The following is a 20,233-nucleotide window of genomic DNA, read 5'->3' as shown; positions in this document are numbered from 1 at the left end:
TCACACACGTGCACGCATGCGTGCGCGCGCACACACACACACAAACACACACACACAGAATTGTATTTGGAGGTGCTGCTGTGAGCCAGTGCTTCTCAGCTTATGTAGATAGATACACAGATTTGGGCCAGACCTATGAGCAAGGTCTGGGAGAAATGACACCCCAGGAGCCGTGAGCACATCCAGTGCCCAGGTCTTGGTTTCTAAATACCAGTCTCCACAGAAAGGATCCAAAGTTCCCCAGAGAAATGGCTGAGAAAGAGGAGGAAGGAGTGAGATCTCGTGCCAGAAAGTGAGGAGGGCCTTGGAATAACCGGAACTTGTGAAAAGAACACGGAAGCCTGCGTGCTGACATAAATAATGATCAAGACGGATTAAAATCTGTCACGTAAAACAGGAACCCGTGAGTCCACACGGAGGTAAACAAACAAGTGAGCCAAGAAAGCTTAAAAAAAAAAGAGCAAAACAGTAAAAGTCAATCAATAAATGTAGAAGAAATGATTGAATCAGAAAGGTCACGATTGGGCGGCTCATTATACTAATGAATTCTGGCAAGACCTAATCAGGGAATGATTCTCTAGGAGGTGAGTGGAAAGGAGAATGAGATTTTCACACGACCTGGAAGCATCTCCCACAGAATACCCACTCATTGTGAAGGGGAGAGAATCGGGAGAGCAAAACCAGCTCCACCAAAGACGGGGCCTTTCCACATCATACCAAACACAACTGGATGCAGTGCAAAGAACTCAGCAGCATCACTCTGGTGACATTCTGACCAAAGACGCAAAATCTGGGTCTAATCATGAAGAAATACATGAATCCAAATTGAGGGATATTCCAGGAAATGAATGGCCTGTGAACTTTGACATTGTCAAGGTCATGAAAGTCGAGGAACGACCAAGGAACTAGTACAGGTGACGGGGAAGGGCGGACAGGACAGCCAGGTGTGACATGCGGTCCTGGGCTGGAGCTTTTTGCTACCGAGGACACTTAGGGACACTTGACAAAACTCGGATGGAGTGTTTGGGTGGGTGGAGGGTTGTTTCTTTGTAGTATTCGAGCAACTTTTATGTCGTTTTGAAATGCTTTCAAGGTGAGAGGTAAACATGAGCTTTGGGGCAATCCTAAACTTTTAAGAAGTGGCTCCAGGCTGACGGTGAGCTAGCGGTGAGCACTCTGAGCTGTGGACCTGCCCCGCCAGGGCCGCTCTGAGACGCTGGGTGCAGCCTGGGGAAGTGGCAGGGAGCCCGCCCAGATCGGCCTCCCCAGGGAACTGGAGCCTCGGAACCTCTAGGCAGAGACCTGAGAAGGGGCTGGATCACTGACACAGCCCCTCCAGGCCCCGCGCAGGGGCCCCCAAGACAGGCCCCGTGCAGGAGACATGGTAGCTTTTAACCTGCTATGTCACCGGGGGGACCTATGTCATCTTGTTTATGTATAAACAGGAAGGGGCCTGGACCTCAGACCTGGAGTTGCTGATGAACTGATTTGTGTTGGGGGGGGGTCCTGGGTGCTAAAATCTGCCCACCTGCTAATGCACAGCTGGGATGGAGAACCCCAGGAACCTTAGGAAGATGATCTCCAGGTTCCTGACTGTGCTGCTGAGGTCGGGGTGTCAGCACTCTTCCTCTCACCTCCCCCTTCAGAGCAATCACAACATTATTTACGAAAACCGGTGAGAAAGTAAACTCGATTTTCAGAGCCAAACCAACAGCCAGAAAAGGCCAAGTTCGCTTATGAACGTGGATACAAAAATCTTAAACCCAAATTGAATCAAACACTATAAACATCAAATTGTGTTCATCTCAGAAACACTGGGACTAGAGAACATTAGAACATCAACCTAAATCATCTTACCAACAGACAAAAGATGAAAAAACACGAACAACTTGATAGATGCAAGACACAGTTTGACAAAATTACACTTATGATTTTTTTTTTAATCCCAAAATTCCCCAAAGCAACTCCCAGCAAAGCAGGATTAGAAAAGAATTGTCTTAACCCAATACAAGCTAGCTGTAAAAACAAAATACCAAAAATTCCCCACAAAACCAACCATAAATGTTGTAAATGTCAGGCTTGATAATAAAACCTTAACCGAATTTCTTTAAAGTTAGCAATAAAACAAAGGCTGTTCTATCACTGCTCTGATTCAATATGATACAGGGGGATCTAGACCGTCCTTTGAGAATGATAAATAAAAAGAAACGAAAAACACAGAAAGAAAGGACATGGAGGTTTCAAAGGAAGAAATAAAACTGTCAGTGGTAGCAGGTGGTGTGACTTCTTTACAGAAACGACAGTAGAATTAACAAACTAACGAGAGATTCCTGGGGCTTTGGGCTGGACTGGAACACAGCTGTAGCCTCAGGCGGGCACTGGGGGCCAGGCCACCTCCGCTCCTGGGCTGAGCTGTGTAATTCAGTCCCTCTGGTCTTGTCTTCAGGAAGGGGTCACAGTGACCTCCTCATAGTCAGTACTAGGATTAAATGAGTGAATGTGTAAAAGCGCTTAGAACACATTTGTTTTGTTGCTCAGTCGTGTCTGACTTTGCGACCCCATGGACTGCAGCCCGCCAGGCTCCTCTGTCCACGGAGTTCTCCAGGCAAGAATACTGGAGTGGGTTGCCATGTTGTCTCCAGGGGATCTTCCCGACCCAGGGATCCAACCCACACCTCCTGCGTTGCAGGCAGATTGTTTACCATCTGAGCCATCAGGGAAGCCCGTGAATACTGGGGTGGGTAGCCTATTCCTTTTCCAGGGGATCTTTCCAACCCACCCAGGAATCGAACTGGGATCTCCTGCATTGTAGGCCGATTCTTTACCAGCTGAGCTACCAGGGAAGCCCAAGAACACATGAGCGTTCATTAAATTAAAAAAAAAAAAAATTCCAAAATCAACTGTGACCCAACAGGCCAGCAACAGTCAGAAAATGCCATTTAAAATGTACATCTGTTCATTAATTCTCACGATGGTCTTGTGATGGTGCTACGGACCCTGTTTTATAGGTGAGGACACTGAGGCTGGCAGGGAAGTTAAAAATATGCCCAGAACCCCAGAGCTGGGAAAGGGAGGTCAGGGCGGCTGGCGCAAAGTCCACTTTCTTCCTCTCACAGCTTTCGGGGCACCCTGATTCCCCCCAGCTGCCCTGCCTTTTGGGGAGCAGAGTGAAGGTCGGAAGAGGTAGCCCGGTGCTTCCCCCAAGAAGAAAACACCTGATGAAAATAGACGTATCATGGGAAGACGTACTGTGTTCATCTTCACGAACGTGAAGGAAGTGAGAAAAATGCTAAATAAGTCAGGCAGTGCGTGTGCGGGCGTGTATGTGGGCATGTGTGCATATTCGGGCGTGTGTGTGTATGCAGGCATGTATTCATACGCAGGCGTGTGTGCGTGTGTGTGCGTGTGTGCATTCATGTGTGTGATGGTGGGGGTGGTGAAGACCTTACTACACACTAAAACACATTTTAAAACCTTGCTAATTAAACAATGTGGAGTTTCTGCATGAACAGCTAGACTAGTAGAACAGAATAAAGATTTCAGAAATAGACCCACGTGCATATGGGAATTTAATTGTACAAAACAGGAGGAGGGAAAAAATGGACTTCTTAGCAGACGGCTTTGGGACAATTACACAGCTACTTGCAAAATCATAAAATATGGATTCATATCATTCATATAAAAGAACAAATTCCAAATGGATGGAGACCTAAATGCTAACATGAAATCACAGAGGAGGTAGTAAAACTGGGTGAATTCCTTTATGATCTGAGAATGAGGAAAGCCGTTCTATCTAAGACCTCAACGTCCAAATGCTTGCAAGAAAGGATTGATAAATTAAACTTCAGTTTTTTTTGGCAGGGCAAAAAATTCTATATATAGTTGACAGAAATGCAACATGGACAACCTGCAGCAGAAAGCTTTGGTAACATCTAGAAAGTTTACACTCACTGTTGGTCCCGAAATCCCATCCCTAGGGATGGAGCCCAGAGACTCAGCCGCATAAACATGGAAGGAGTGTGCAAGAGGCTGAGAGCAAGCTTTAGGCAGAGTAAGGCCCCCTGCAAGCATCTCCCCTAACCCGGAGGTCCATACCCTGAACCCTGGGGCCTGTAGGCAGGTCACCCCACACAGAAGGGACTCTGCAGACGTGATTAAGGTTAAGAGCTTTGAAATAGGGAGATTATCCTGGATTATCTGGGTGGGTCTAATCGACCCTGAAAAATGCAAGAGAGAGGCGGGAGAGTGGGTCAGGGAGAGAGACGAGAGAGATGGTGGCAGCCTGAGAAGGACCTGCCCCCACCGCTGGCTCTGCAGGGGGAGGCAGGGGCGTGGGGACTCTTGGAGCTGGGGATCATGACGCCTGGCTCGGTCCCAGGACCTCAGCAAGTGAGCGCTGCCAACAGCCTGGACAAGCGAGGAGAGGGGGGAGATGGTGGTCTCCCAGAGCTTCTGGACAAGAGCACAAGCTGCCCACACCATGGGGAATGGAGCCAATGTTTTATAATAAGTATAAGTGAAGTATCGCCTTTAAAAATCACAAATCACTATATTGTACACCTGTAACTTACGTAATATTGTACAGTGACTATACATCAATTTAAAAGAAGAGGAGCAGACTAGCAGGCACGAAATAAATAAGATAAAGGACTTAATGTACAGCACAGCGAACAGAGCCAATATCTTGTAATAACCTTAAATGGAGTATTATCTGTAAAAATTACTTTGGCCACCTAATGTGAAGAGCCAACTCACTGGAAAAGACCCTGATACTGGGAAAGATTGAGGGCAGGAGGAGAAGGGGGCGACAGAGGATGAGACAGCTGGATGTCATCACCGACTCAATGGACATGAGTTTGAGCATGCAGTCCATGGGGAGGCCCGGTGTGCTGCCGTCCATGGGGTTGCAAAGAGTCGAACATGACTGACAAGCACAAGACACAGCAATATCTTATAATAACTTTAAATGGAGTATAATCTGCAAAAATATTGTACAACTGAAAGCAATATATATTGTAAATCAATACTTCACTAAAATTTTTTTAATTGAAAAAAAAAAAAAAACAAAACTGCTCCAGCGATCACAGAAAGAGGGACCAGATGAGCGTAGAGGGCAGAAGAGGTGAGTGCGGGCGACGGGCGTGCGGGAGCGCGTTCCGCCCGGGCACGCTGAGAATGTTCGTATTACAAACACAAGTATTACCAGGCCCGCTGTGGGAGAGAAGCGTAACGCGCGCACGCTTTATGCACAAAGAGGTGTCCCGTGCTCAGCCATCACCTTCTCTCCACGGACAGAAGAAGGACCCCTCCCTGACCCGGAGCCTGTGACCGTCCTGGCGAGCGGGCCCTGGCAGCAGGAGCAGGCCGCTCCCTGGCCTGGCTCTGGAGGCGCAGGACGCAGGTCTCGAGCAGAGCCATCAGAGGTGGCATCTCCACTCCCGCCACCCAGCCTGGCCTGACGCCCACCCTGAAGAGTGTCTGCCCTTTGTGCCCAGCGGTACTGCTGTCCAGGAACACTAAGGATGGACTCCTGGCTTCTGTACTCCTTGGAGCGCGTGCCCGGCTCTGTCTGGCCGACTCTGAGCCTCTGCTTTCCAGGAGGGACCACGGTTTTCCTCCTTTATTTTCTTTGATGTGTTTTCAAGCTCGCTTTTATTGTTTCGGTTTTCATTTCCCGGGGATGTATTTTTTCAGTGATCCTTTCCTAAGTAATTAATTGTTTTGGCCGCGCTGATCGATCGGTTCCAACTAGCTGGCCCACTGTCAGGATCCTGCAGAGGCTTCCAGAAACAGTTGCTTAATGAAAGTTTTGAAGACATAGATGAATCTGTGCCCTGATTTATGGCCAAGTTTTCAGGATCGAACTGTCTTGCAACAGAGCACAAGCATAGTCATGGGCCACTGGGGTTTTACCACGGACACGAAGGGTCTGGAAACATACGCTCTCGGCATGCGGCTTGGCATCGGTTCGCTCTGCTCTGGGTGGAACAAGGTGCGTCAGGGCGGGTGTGATCCATGGAGGCTGGCGGGACCCTCCCCCTGGCGCATGACCCGCTGTGGGTCCTGCTCTCTTGCTACCGTGTTCTGAGTCATGTGCAAAGTCCTCCTAAGAAGGACCCCGGGCTCCCATGACCTGCCCCCAGCTCCTCCCAACACCCCGTACTCCGGCTGTCTGTCCCCCATGCCGTCCTCACAGGGAAAGTTGCTGTTCCTTTCCCAGCAACCTGAAGGTCCTTCCCCTGAGACAGAACCTTCCTCCCTGACCGCACAAACGGCGTCTGTTGCTGCTCACTGCCGCGTACCTCGGGCTAGACTAGGGCCTGCAGACAAACGCATGCTGTAAACATTGCTGAGTGAATGCAGGTTCATCCGTTCTGACTGCTGTGAGCCGCTATAAACCAAACAATCGTCTTAGTCTGTTCTGTAGCTCATTGTGATACAGAAGTAAAAGAAAAATCTCAACCAGTGACACCATTAAACTGGGGGAACCTATACCAAACCACTGCTGAGTTTCCCAAACTTGCTGGCATACTGAGGGCAGTACAGTCAGAGCATCATCTTTTAGGGAAAAATAGTTCGCCTGGGATTCCAGCATCTCCACCAGCTTTGTTTGCAGTGATGCTTCTTAAGGAACCCTTGACTTGGCATTCCAGGATGTCAGGCTCCAGGTGAGTGAGCACACCACTGCGGTTATCTGGGTCCTGAAGATCTTTTTTGTATAGTTCTACCATAGTTCAACTGTGTATTCTTGTCACCTCTTATTAATACCTTCTGCTTTTGTTAGCTCCATACCATTCTTGTCCTTTATGGTGCCCATCTTTGCATAAAATGTTCCCTTGGTATCTCTAATTTTCTTGAGGAGATCTCTAGTCTTTCCCATTCTGTTGTTTTCCTCTATTTCTTTGCACTGATCACTGAGGAAGGCTTTCTTATCTCTCCTTGCTATTCCTTGGAACTTTGCATTCAGATGCTTATATCTTTCATTTTCTCCTTGGCCTTTGCTTCTCGTCTTTTCCCAGCTATTTGTAAGACCTCCTCAGATAACTGTTTTGCCTTTCTTTTTCTTGGGGCCAGTCTTGATCACTGCTTCTTGGACCTGAAAAGGTTAGTTTTCATTCCAATCCCAAAGAAAGGCAATGCCAAAGAATGTTCAAACTACCGCACAATTGCACTCATCTCACATACTAGCAAAGTCATGCTCAAAATTCTCAAAGCGAGGCTTCAACAGTACGTAAATCAAGAATTTCCAGATGTTCAAGCTGGATTTAGAAAAGGTATAGGAACCAGAGATCAAATTGCCGACATCTGTTGGATCACAGAAAAAGCAAGAGAATTCCAGAAAAACATCTACTTCTGTTTTATTGACTATGCTAAAGCCTTTGACTGTGCGGATCACAACGAAGTGTGGAAAATTCTTCAAGAGATGGGAATGCCAGAACACCTGACCTGCTTCCTGAGAAACCTCTGTGCAGGTCAAGAAGCAACAGTTAGAACTGGACATGGAACAACAAACTGGTTCCAAATAGGAAAAGGAGTATGTCAAGGTTGTATATTGTCACCCTGCTTATTTAACTTATACGCAGAGGACATCATGTGAAATGCTGGGCCACATGAAGCACAAGCTGGAATCAAGATTGCTGGGAGAAATATCAGTAACCTCAGATATGCAAATGACACCACCCTTATGGCAGAAAGCGAAGAAGAACTAAAGAGCCTCTTGAAGAAAGTGAAAGAGGGAAGTGAAAAAGCTGGCTTAAAACTCAACATTAAGAAAACTAAGATCATGGCATCCAGTTTCATCACTTCATGGGAAATAGATGGGAAACAATGGAAACAGTGGCAGACTTTATTTTCTTGGGCTCCAAAATCACTGCAGATGCTGACTGCAGCCATGAAATTAAAAGACACTTGCTCCTTGGAAGGAAAGTTATGACCAACCGAGACAGCATATTAAAAAGCAGAGACGTTACTTTGCCAACAAAGGTCCGTCTGGTCAAAGCTGTGGTTTTTCCATCCAGCTCAGTTCAGCCGCTCAATCGTGTCCGACTCTTTGCGACCCCACGGCCTGCAGCACGCCAGGCCTCCTGTCCATCAGTCATGGTTTATCCAGTGGTCATGTATGGATGTGAGAGTTGGACCACAAAGAAAGCTGAGCACCAAAGAATTGATGCCTTTGAACTGTGGTGTTAGAGAAGACTCTTAAAAGTCCCTTGGACTGCAAGGAGATCCAACCAGTCTATCCTAAAGGAGATTAGTCCTGAATATTCATTGGAAGGACTGATGCTGAAGCTGAAGCTCCAATACTCTGGCCACTTGATGTAAAGAACTGACTCATTGGAAAAGACCCTGATGCTGGGCAATATTGAAGGCAGAAAGAGAAGGGGGTGACAGAGCATGAGATGGTTGGATGGCATCACCAACTCGATCGACATGAGTTTGAGCAAGCTCCAGGAGTTGGTGATGAACCGGGAGGCCTGGCGTGCTGCAGTCCATGGGGTCCCAAAGAGTTACACGGCTCACACTACTGAGCGACTGAACTGAACCGAACCGTGACTTGAACGTGCGCCCCTACCATCCCTTCTTCTGTTATCCAGTAAGAGTCCAGCCGAATACCCTGTGTTCCCTCTTGTTCCCACGTCTGCCCCGGGTGCCCAGGTCACTCCAGTCTCCAATTCTCCTCCTCCAAACACCACTGCCCCCCAAAGCATCCAAGGCCGCTCCAGCCAGGGGTTCATCTGTCCTGCGAAGGCATCCCTGAACTGACTGTCACCCCCAGGCCCCGTGTTACTCTACGGGAACTGCAGCTCTCGGCTTCAGGGTGACCATACCTGTCCCTGCACGATCCACCTGTCACCTCCAGGCCCCGTGTTACTCTATGGGAGCTGCAGCTCTCGGCTTCAGGGTGACCATACCTGTCCCTGCACGATCCACCTGGAGATGGCCGTCTTCCCGTCGTACCCTGGTCGGAACTGGAGCGTGGCCGAGCGGGGGCTGATGTTGGAAATGACCAGATTGGATGGGGCACCAGGAAGTTCTGGACACAGAGGAGAGAGGGAAGGTGGAGATTTAAATCCTGCCACAGCTCAGGAAAGGTATCAAACATGTCAGCAGCAACCACTTCCAACATGCCCTTACACCAAGACAGCGTTTATTTTTACAACTGCCAGAGAAGCACAGTGTTCCCTCCGAGGCTCTTTGAAGAACGCAAAGGGCTGAGTGTCCGTCTCCCTTCTGACAATGACCTGGTGCCTTCGAAAGAGGACGGGGAGTGGGTGTGCACCCTGAGTATCTCCGGGCAGCTTGAAATGGGAAGTGTGCGGGTCCCAAGGCGCAGGCGTCCTGGCTCTGGTTTCCAAGACAACCGAACTCAGGTGGAAGTGCAGAACTCGTTCCACTCTGCCTGTACTCTGTTGCTCTGGCAACTGAACCAGGGCAGGTGGGCTCTGCGTGTGGCCCCTCGTCTGCAGCCACCTGTGGCTAAGCCTCCTCCTTGAATAGAGGCCCTTCTGCAGGGGGCCCTTGATCCCCCTGGCCCGCCACCAGGAGCCTGTCCCACTAGAAAGTGAGATGCTGTGGGTTCACAGTGAGAGGTCTGACATTACTGGGCAACTGAAAAACACTCTAGGAAGGCCGTGGGATGCAACGAAGGCAAGAAAGATGTGACACCAGTGTCAGGAAAGGCTCCCAGACACCCCGAGTCTAAGGGATGACTTCCGGACTCGCTGTGTCCGGGGTGTTTAAGACCAGGTCTCGCACGGGGGCAACAGGACCACTCTGGTGATGGTTCAGGACTGGCACACACCATGTTGCTGGGCTCTCAAGGGTCCTTTCCACCTCATGTTTAATGAACTTGAAGAGGAGACTATTTAAACCGAAGGACAAGTGACTCTTTCTGTGTATCTGTCAGCTCTCCGGGTTCTTTAGCTGGTTCTCCAGTCATGAATGGATGTAAAGTTCAGCACTGCAAATGGATCACAGCCCAAAGTGATGGCCATCACGTGCTTTTTCTCGGTGTGTCCCAGGATAGACCCCCAGGTCCTGGGGACCTGACCATCAGGGAAGCAACAGCAGCCCCCGGCCTCCCCCTAGCCAGGTTATCAGGTACACTTGGTGTGGCCAGGCCTGACTCCCACAGCCCTTCTCTGCATCCGGGGTAGTGCTGGTCACAGTCACGCTGAGACCAAGGCCGCTCAGAGGTGAGGTCAGCTGGCCATTTCCAGGCCCCGGTTGGACGGTGTCCAAAGCATCCAGGGAACAAGTTGGTTGCCCAGGGATGCTCCATATTACCCTGACCACTGTTCATTAGCTGGTTCTAACGAATTAAATCACATGGCATCATCGCCGCCTCATTGTCACTAGTTATTAAGGTCCTAACCATGTTTTGAATGTGTGCTTTGGGAGCTGCTGTGTACGTGGAATATATGAATCTCTCTGGAAGCCAAAGACTTCCTTCTTAAGAAAGGACATGTGTCTTATGTAAACGCCTTAGAGAAAATATTGTATCGGCTCAAGTGTGGGCCCTGGCCAGCAGGGTGGGCGCCACCTGGAGTGTGTCCCATGGCAAGTTCTGCAGCCTTGCCCACACCCAGGGGGTGGGCATGTGGGAGTGGGCCCAGCACAGACTGGGGGGGGAGTCGAGATAGACACCCAGGACAGTGTGAGAAGCCCTGCCCGAGAGGACAGTGGTGACTGCGTGTCAGGGGACGGAGAGCTGTGCCACGGGACCCCGGGGGCTCCTGGCTCCCCGAGGAGAGGGCTGTGGGGGTGACCGCTGGCTTCAGTCTCTGGGGCCGTCCTGCTTTTCTCAGAGACCCAAAGGAGGCGACCAGACGGCTTCTGGAGAGCACGAGGTCTCCGATTTAGCTACAGAACTGAATCGATGGCCCCACAACGTTTTCTCACGTCTGTGTGTTGGTGAATTCCTGGGAAAAAAGCTTTCATTTTAAATGTAAACTTTGCAGAGAAACAGCTGAGTGCAATTTCCGCAGCTGGAACGAGCGTGAACGTTTAGGGAGACTTCTGACTTCCAGAAAGGCCCTGCTGAGAGTGGGGTCACTGGGCCCCGCGGTGGGGGTGGACGCGCTCCCCGACCTTCACTGCACCCCCTCTGCCCACTTCCTCCCCACCTTCTCACTCCTCCTCACAGACCCACCCCCCTGCTTTGCTGAGGGGACACTCTTGTGCTTCTCGGTCTTAACTGCAGTAATTCACTGACCCCGGCCATCTGAGCCCAGGGCTGACACCCCTCTTTCAAAGGCTCCCAGTGACTTCCGCACAAGGGTGCCCACCGACTCGGAGCGTGAGCTTGGCCCGGGGGACATGGCCGCGGGGACACCGGGCGCGAGCGTACTGACCTGGGGGCACCCCGGAGGAGATGGTGGACGAGGCGGGCACGCCGGCGCCCGCGGCGGTGACGGCCGCCACGTCGATGGTGTAGGTGGTCAGAGAGGACAGCCCCTGGATCTTGAACTCGTGCGTCGAGCTGTTGAGGGTGAGCGTGAGCCGCGAGGCGCTCTGCCCGTACACCTCCCAGGAGACCTGGTAGCCTGGAAGGCAGGCGGGGCACAGGGTCACCCCGGGCCCTTGGAGCCGGGGCGGGGGCGGCGCCCCGCGGGCGTCTTGGGGGTCTGACCACAGTGCGGAGCCCAGCGGGCCGCCAGTCCAGGGCCACACGGGGACAGCAGGAGGATGGGCTAGGGTCTCTGCAAGCTCGTTTCTCGGGACAGTGGGGTGGGGGGCCTGGGGTCGGATGGAGGGGGGCTGGGAGGATGGGGGGCTGGGGGCGAAAGGGGGTTGGGGAGGAGGGGGCGGGGCGGGGCGGAGCTGAAGAAGGAGGGGCTGGGGAGGAGGGGCGGGGCCGGGAGAATGGGGGCGGGACCAGGGAGGAGGGGCGGGGCCGGGAAGATGGGGGTGGGGCCAGGGAGGAGGGGCGGGGCCGGGAGGATGGGGGCGGGGCCGGGGAGGATGGGCGGGGCCGGGAGGATGGGGGCGGGGCCGGGAGGATGGGGGCGGGGCCGGGAGGATGGGGGCGGGGCCGGGAGGATGGGGGCGGGGCCGGGGAGGACGGGCGGGGCCGGGGAGGACGGGCGGGGCCGGGGAGGACGGCAGGCCTGCAGTCCTCTGTGCAGCCTTCTCTCCCCAGATGAAGCACGCGGTTCATCCGCATTTCCATTTTTATAAAGCGATATTTTCATCACACGGCGCCCTAAATCAGAGGCTTGCTCCTGGCCTGCAACTAATTTGTGGCAACGCTGTCACTTTTCCCTTATAAAATGACTGATAAAGTGCTTTCCGCTGTAACGTTTCTCCCCCGCCCAGGCACGAGCGTTGCTTCCAGCCCTGCCTCCCCCTTGAGCCTGTCTTCCGAGCGACACCGTCCCCCGCCCCTCGTGCTCAAGTTTATCTGTCGGGGCCTCGGGATCAGAATTCATTCAGCCTTGGGGACCATCGTGATCCGGGGCTCAGAGAAGAAAGACCCAGGCAGCCCTGAGTCAGCCGCCTTGCGGGGGGTGTTCTGTGATCAGAGAACTCTTTGGAGCGCCCCCCGAGGAGGGAGGCGCTGATGGAGGGGCCCTCGGGCCGGGGCGAAGCGCTGAGAGTGCTGTTCTTCTGTCTTCCCGGCCGAGAGCGGGGAGACAGACGCGCTGGGAGGCTCTCTCGGCTCCTCCTCACCCTGATGAAGCAATAAATCGAGCGAGAGACTTGCACTTGCAGGTAAACAAGAATTTAGAGGAGCGCGTCTCGGGACTTCAGTACTTTGGAGCAAAAAATAACTCTAGAAGCTGCTGCCCGTCAGCTGCCCCGCGGCCTGGGGGCCTCCATGGGCGGGGTTGGGGTGCGGCCCTTGCCGGTGGGGGGGGGCCTGGGCAGCAGGCCGTGGAGGATGGAGGGGGTGCCCTGCCGCACACTGGCAACCCCCGCTTACCTGAGCTGCACTGCCGGCCACGGGGTCCCCACCGCAGACTCCCGTGAACCACGACTCCAGCCAGGCCCGTGGCCCCGGCTGCCTCCCGGGTCCCCTCCGCTCCCCTTCCTCCTACGCACAGAGGACGGTGCTCACTGCAGACCTGAGAGCCTCCCCGCTCCCCGGCCTGACCCTGCCCTCCTTCACGCTCAGAGGCAGGAACACCCCAAGGCTCTAAAATCCATCCGTTTATTTTTTGCCAAGTCAGACTTTTGGGACTAACTGTACAGTGAAAACCAGACCACCCGGCAGGGCAGTGAGGACCGGTAACTTCACACACGCTGTGTCCATGATGTTCCTGTGATGTCCTGAGTGCCCCACACGCGTGAATTCACTCAGCCTCGGATGGAGCTCGGAGGCTGCAGCATCGTTGCCTCCTCCGTGAGGCGGGGACCAAGGCCATGGCTCCTCGCCCTCCCAGCCCTCTGGCCCCCGGGAGCCCTGCCGCGCATGGCAGGCCGGGGAGGCGTGCCCAGCCTGGGGGTCATCGAGCCTCCGCTTGGAGAGGCTCGAGTCGGCCCCACACGCGCCGGACGAGAAGGGTGTTGTTACACACTCGTCTTCTCATGAGTGCCCTTAACGTCACCACCTTGTCTGCCAGACACTTCTCTTTGTTTAAAAGCTGTTCTTCATCAAGATCTACTAAAATATAGCATCTTGTTCTGCATGGCAACCTGGAGCCCAAACGCAGCGCTTCCAGCACCCTCCGCAGAAGAGAATTAGCAGGGGTCCAGGCCATTGCGGCGGACAGTCTGGTGGGCAGCCATTGTTGTGGATACAAATGAAGCCAAACGCAAAACCGAAGGCCCTCATGCGCTCGGGAAAGGACGCGGCAAAGGCCAGAGAGAGCAGGCTGGCCTGGACTCCCTGCACAGAGACGGCGTGTGGGCACGTGGTAGGCGCGGCCCCGTGCAGGCAGGGCTGGCCGGAGTGCTCCTCGCCCGGTGCGGGAGGCGGGAGGAGAGAGCCCCCCCAGGGTGTGCTCCACCTGCTCCAGACGCTGCCCAACGGAGACTAATGACCAGAGGGGCTCCAGAAATGATCCCCTGTTGAGCTGAAGTAAATTCTCCACAGGAGAGCAGTGCATCCAATCGCAAGCTGTCTGTCCGCATCCTCCTGCTCATAAATCAGCGTTTGGGGGGGACCGTGGGGAATGCTGCCTGTACAGGGCAAGCACGGCTGGAGTTTGCTGGGCGCTCCGAGCCCCTGCTGCCTCCCGCTGGCTCCTTCCAGGCGCTTCAGGGAAGCTCCCGGCACCCAGTCTCCTACGGGGCATCTGGGCCTCAGAGCGGCCCGTGCGCAGCATTGGACGTTATGGTGCCATCTGCCTGGCAGCTTCTCTGACCGGCATTGACTGGGCGGCTTGGGAGGGACGGTAGCTGGTGCCCTGTAGATGCTTCCTGAAAGGGGCTTTCGGAGGCCAGGTTTGCCCTCAAACACAAACACGCTTTTCTTTTGCTGTACTTGGTAGAATTCTCTCCCTTCAGCCTGCAAAAGGCCTTTGGGGTGCGGCTGGCGTGTCCCATGGGAAAACAAGTCCATCCGGGGGTGCTGCCCTGGGTGTCTGAGCAGAGCACCCAGGGCAGGGAGGGCCCCACAGAGCAGGGGTCCTTGGGGGTGACTGTGGGGACACTGAAGCCGGGTCTGGCCTCTGGGAGGCCCCCTTCCCCTGCAGCCTGTCTTACAGAGTCAGGGGGAGAGGTAAGGTACAGAGTAAACCACAAGGGACACGTGCTCCCGAGGGAGCGTCTGCACGAAGCTCCGACCCTCGGAGCTGCCACTGCAGACCTGCTTCCAGCCCGGGGCAGGGCGGCCGGCTCTGAACAGCCCGAGCTGCAAAGGCTGAGTTCCATGACAAACAGTAGCTGTTGCTGGTGACTGCAAGTATTTGTTTAATAAAACACGAAATTGGGTTCATTAAGCCCTATTAGCGGTAGGAACGGATGATCATCAATCAGGAGTGTTGGCTGCGGGCACCCAGCCTGGGGAGGTGGGCTCCACGTGGGCGGGTGACGCCCGTGGGTTTCCCGCAAGGCTGGACACTGGGGAGGAGAGGCGGGCGGGTGCTGGGAGGGCCCGGGGAAGGGCCGAGGGTGCGCCTGTCAGTGGGAGGCCTCCCAGTGGAGTCTGTCCATCGAGGCGTCCTGGCCAGGTTTTCGAAACGTACCCCTTTCTGTGGATCCTCAGGGCTGAGCCGATGAAAATGAAAGATCTGCCTGCTCTGTGGCGCCCCGGCCCCCTGGTCCCCTTAAGTCAGCGGCAGCTGCAGCTCTAACTCATTCTAATTTGGGCCACAGATGTCCCCACAGGGCTGAGCCGGAAGGACCTCTTCCACGTGGGGGCCGCTGCTCAGCTTTCGTTGCTTCTGGGTTTGCTTCCCTCTCACTGGTCGCCTGTCTTCCTCCCTCTGTGCAGCTGAGAGCCACAGGGAGCTGGATTCCGCTGGGCACCTGCCCGCTTGTTCTCATTCCTTCCCGGCGTCCTCCCCACACACGCAGCACTGCGTCCTCTGCCCAGAGGCCTCAGAGGGCGAGCAGACTGGGCTTTGGAGGCCCAGTTTCATAGGGACTGTCCCCCTTTCCTGGACTTAACATCTTTCACAGCTTCTTGAGGGCAGCCCTAGATTCATGCATTTATTTAAAAGTGAGGGTCAGAGGCGGCGGCGGCTCAACGGCGCCCCTAGTGGCGCCTCCTGGATCGGAGCACGCCCCTCTGTCGGGGGTCTGGTCGGAGCAGAGGGCACCTTGCAGGTTGGCACCGGGAGGGTTCCTGAGCAACGGGAGAGAAGCGGGGAGCTCAGCGTAGGGACGGAACCCGGGCTGTGTGCGGGGGGCTGTGTCTGAGGCCCCGCATGAACCTGCGGCTGGAGCCAGTCGCAATCCCAGGAAGAGAGCGTGCTGCAAGCCTTCGAATGCGCCCCGTCTCTGCTGCGTTTCCGGCAGTTACAGAGACAAGGACTCAGAACGTGTGAACACCACGTGGGACAGGACATCTGGGAGGCGGGCGGGGTCCACGCAGAGTCCAAGCTGGAGAAGCTGGGCAGTGCCCGTGGCGCATGCATCCCGCTGGGAGCTAACTGGTTACTTAAGAAGGAAATGCAGACATTCTTCTTTCAACGAATGCGTCTTCTTCTTTCAAACGGCTGTTCAGTTGCTGGGATATAATACTTATTAAGCTGTCTGCACCTAACCACTGAGGAAGCGGAAACACCCGGCCTTCCCCTGGCCAGCGGCACAGTCCCCGGGAAAACGTAAAACGAAGCCCTGGGCCTGGGCGGGGAGCCTGGGCCGACCCCCGGGCTGTGTGTGGATGACATAATTTAAATGGAAATTCAGCCCTATAACCTAGAACGTTCTTCAGAAACCTCTTCTACAAAATGAAATCATTAAAAGTCCTACCAAAGTGGGCCGTTCCCCTGAGACTGCACTGCAGGAGAGGGAGGCAGCCGACGCCCAGCCTGGGGCCCTGCTCCCTGGACATCCCTCACCTACAGTGCCTCCCCGGTGGCCTGGCATCGGAGCAGGGGACAGGTATGGCTTGGCCGCTCTCTGGGGTGGGGCAGGGGTTGGGGGAAGGTGGGGGACAGGGCCACCCCATCATGGCGACTGCGTTCGGCTCTCCCTGCCCGCCCAAGCCCTAGCTTCCTCGGCTGTAACACTGCCCTGATCTCAGCTGTCCACTCCCTGCACAGCCACGAGATTACGGAAGAGAAAGGGCCGTAAGAGGACACGCCTGGAGCACGAGTCTCCCGGGCAGAGATGTCAGAGGCTTGTTCAGCAAGCCCACGAGACCGAGCCTCCACACTGGGAGGCTGCAGCCCAGCCAGAAGGGACCCACATGAGGCGAGGCCCCCAGGACAGGTCCTCCCCCCACCTTGGCTCCGCGACAGTCACCCTGAAGGCCCTGGGCACCTTGGCACTGCCAGCCGTGGTGCCTGGAGAAGTGTCCATCCCTCCGTGCGGGGCAGACTTGTTTTGCCTTTTTCTGACCACAGAGACCCTTACCTGTAATGATGCCGTTTTTCTCCAGGGGCTCCTGCCAGCTGACCTTGAGAGATGTGTCCAGAATCTCCGTGAAACTCAGGTGGCCCACAGCTCCCGGTTCTGGAAATGAGAACCAAAGACATCTGTTAGCATGTGGTTCGATTCTCTCCAGTCGGATTGGCGTGGAACAGTCTATCTGTGGAAGGAGGTGGGAGCCGGGACCAAGCCTGCCGGTCAGAGCCCTCAGGAAAAGCCAGAAAACCCAGAAGGACAGGGTCTGAGGTGTTAGAGGGGACCGGACTACGGTCACATGAATGATTTCTGTCGGCTTCACTCCGGCCTCGCCGAGAACTGCAGAGGCCGGCAGCGGGAGATGCAGACGCAACTCCTTCTCTTTCTCCTGATCTGATCTAGTTGAACAATTGGGTGGTTGGACCCTGAAGGCTACTGCTTACTCCAGCGTCCCTGATGCCTCTGCAGCCGTGCTGTGTCTCTCGTGTGGGGCCGCAGCCAGGAGCCCTGGCCAGGAGGCCAGGGCGGCCATACCTGGTCGCTGGCCAATGCCTCCCAGCCTGATCCAGGCTGTAACCCGCACATACTCTCCCCAGGTAGCCCAGGGGCAGGGCAGGCGTGAGAAATTTCCAGCAAAAATTGCATGTTTCCCTTGAATTTCCCTGACCGTAGCCTCCTCCTAAGGTAGGAGGGCAGCGCAGCAGAGCTGCAGTTGCTTCAATGCCGGGCTTTGCTGGGCAGAAGCCTGGTCCCCTGCTGGCCGGCTCTGCGGTCCTTAGAGTGGTTAAGCCTTAGTTTGCTCATCTGTGAAACAGGGAAAATAAAAGTAACTCACGCTGCAAGGTAATTGTGAGAAAAAATGTAATAAAACATGAAAGCGGTTAGCATGTCCCCAGCATCACAAAAATGCTGACTGACGTGGCTGCTGTTGTTACTAGTTGTCAGTTATCATGCCATCAGAATATAGAGCTGTTTCTAAGGTGAGCTTACTGTCGGTTTGCAAAGTGCTGGAGAGAAAAGGCCTGAAAGGCCAGACATGAGCTAAACAGGTCCGGACTCTCAGACCCAAAGGGTCGTCAGAAGCCTGCTCTGACCCTGCTCCAGTTCTCCGGCTGTAGAACTCCACGCCGGCTCACAGCAGGGATGTGCAAGGGCCAGCCTGGAGCGTCTGGCACCGGGGTCTCCTGTCTGCCCTGGAGGGACTGCAGGGGCCACCAGGGGGCTCTGAACCCACTGCCTGCTCCAGCTCCTCCAGGCTGAGTGCTCCAGAGCCCCCACACCTGGTCCCCTTGGGGCCGCTTCCCCAGGAGGTGGGAAGAGGTGACAGGTGGCTGTGCCCACAGTGACGGGTCGTACATGCTGGTTAGGTCCCGCTCGGTGCTGTGCGGCGGAGGGCAGGTGGGAAAGGAGACCCTGGAGGGGAGGTGCAGCGGCAGAGCGGGCGGGGTCTGGGAGGACAGCCGAGGTCCCTTGCATCCCAGGTCCCGAGCCAGGCATCGTGGGGCGCCTGGCGGGCACTCCTTGGGCCCGCAGTTCACCTGCCCTGCTCCGCTCGCCTCTCCAGGATGGCGCCCCCCCTCGGCCCTTTTTCAGGAGAAGCGCAGGGGACAACATCAGGGGGAGGAAAGGGAGGCGCAGAGGCAGACTCGGAGCAGAGACAAGTGTGCTCCTTGCCGGGCGGGGCACCAGGTGCCCACTGGCCTCCGTGGACACCTCTGGGCAAGGCCACATGGAGAGCTTTCTCACAATAACACAGCACACTTTTTTCAGCCTAGAACAGGAGAGCACAAAGCCAAGGGTGCCTGGTGTCCGTCCAGGAGCCGAGCTCAGGGATTCCAGCTGACCGGCCTCAGCCCTGTTCTGCCCACTGTCAACCTTGTAGAGACAGCAGGATTTTAAGGCGAATTCCACACCTGGTACCCAGTTGGTACTTGGACAAAGCCTCCAAACACACCTCGTGATTTTTTTTTTTTTTTTTTAATGATAACAGCCTCAGCAAATTCACTCATCTGGGTGAAACTTTCAGAAGGACTCTTTATGGATAAGCTCACATGCTCTGACAAATTTCACTCTTTGAGTGTGGAACACGGTGAAATAGGATGGCTGTCAAGACCATCTCGTCCTCGTCCAATTCTAAGATTCCAGAAAGACATTCTGACAGATTTTTGAACCGACTTGTTCCTTTTTCGATCGATAGAATAGCGAAGAAAGCTTTTTGCTCCTTTTATGTTCTCAGTGTTTCTGCTTCCTGGATTGCTGCCCAAATGCGCTTGTCCTCTAGCTCTGCTGGAGCCAGCTGGCAGCGTCTCGGCTTAAATTTATATTCTGTTTCCTCTCTACTGCGCTGCCCCCTCCGCCCCCTCCCCACAGTTCTTATTTCATCAGAGCTTTTGAGAAGGAGGCCTGCGGTGTGTGTGGAGCTGACCAGGGCGCCATCTGCGTCGTCAGTTTGGGGCGATGGGGGCCATTTCTCTGGCACGCAGAGTCCCAGGTCCTTTTTTAAAGGCTGCACCCCCAGAGCTGACAGCAGCCCCGTGTGTGCTCAGTCCTGTCTGACTCTGTGCCACCCCGTGGACCGTAGCCCGTCAGGCTCCTCTATCCGTGGGATTCTTCAGGCAAGAATATTGGAGTGGGTGGCCATGCCCTCCCCCAGGGGATCTTCCTGACCCAGGGATCGAACCCGCATCTCTTATGTCTCCTGCATTGGCAAGCCGGTTCTTTACCACTAGCGCCACCTGGGAAGCCCAACAGCAGCCCTACCGCCCATCTTTCAGGGAGACTGTCCACGCCTACAAGGATGCTCTGTCTTTCTAGGTAGGACCGACAGGCTCCCTTTCTATCAAAAAATGGTGGTTTAGTTAGAAAATTCTAAAAAGATGATGTCACTGCTACTTTTCTCAACTCTCAAGAAATTTCTCATCTCTCCTTCTTCCTAACGGTGGGCCTGGGCCTTGGAGGCCCTGTTCCCGGCTGCCCAGCGCTGTGAGCTGTTTCCTCATGGTCCGTGCATGTCTTTGTCGGTGTTTAGTCGCTCAGTCGTGTCCGGCTCTCTGCGACCCCACGGACTGCAGCACGCCAGGCTCCCCTGAGCCCCACTGTCTGCTGGAATGTGCTCAGTCTCACGTCTACTGTGTATGTCTAACCGGCAACAAGAGAGCTTTTCAAGGAAAGAATTCAGCCAGGAGTCTTCTCTCATTTATCTGAAGAAGTTCCCTGCTTTTGCCACTTGTTATTTTTAGTAAGTGTCCTCTGGAAAGTGAAATCCAATGTCTGG

General features: G+C 54.6%; 1 protein-coding gene across 5 annotated transcripts in view; it reads right to left on the bottom strand.

Moving 5' to 3' along the window:
- Positions 1 to 20,233, bottom strand: part of SDK1 (sidekick cell adhesion molecule 1) — a 728,747-nt gene that overhangs the window by 94,995 nt on the left and 613,519 nt on the right. For all 5 annotated transcript variants that reach the window (XM_055410401.2, XM_055410402.2, XM_055410400.2 and 2 more), the window contains exons 20-22: positions 16,969 to 17,067; positions 11,355 to 11,546; positions 8,913 to 9,034 (exon numbers count right to left, since the gene is read on the bottom strand). In XM_055410401.2, coding sequence (XP_055266376.2) covers positions 8,913 to 9,034; positions 11,355 to 11,546; positions 16,969 to 17,067 — 413 coding nt within the window. The remainder of the gene's footprint in view (positions 1 to 8,912; positions 9,035 to 11,354; positions 11,547 to 16,968; positions 17,068 to 20,233) is intronic.

This window comes from Moschus berezovskii, chromosome 27, assembly GCF_049115385.1.
Source record: "Moschus berezovskii isolate FMDL1 chromosome 27, NW_MosBer_1.0, whole genome shotgun sequence".
In the NCBI taxonomy this organism is placed as follows: Eukaryota; Metazoa; Chordata; class Mammalia; order Artiodactyla; family Moschidae; genus Moschus; species Moschus berezovskii.
Note: the sequence above shows the minus strand (reverse complement) of the source record. Positions and strands in the feature narration are given on the sequence as shown.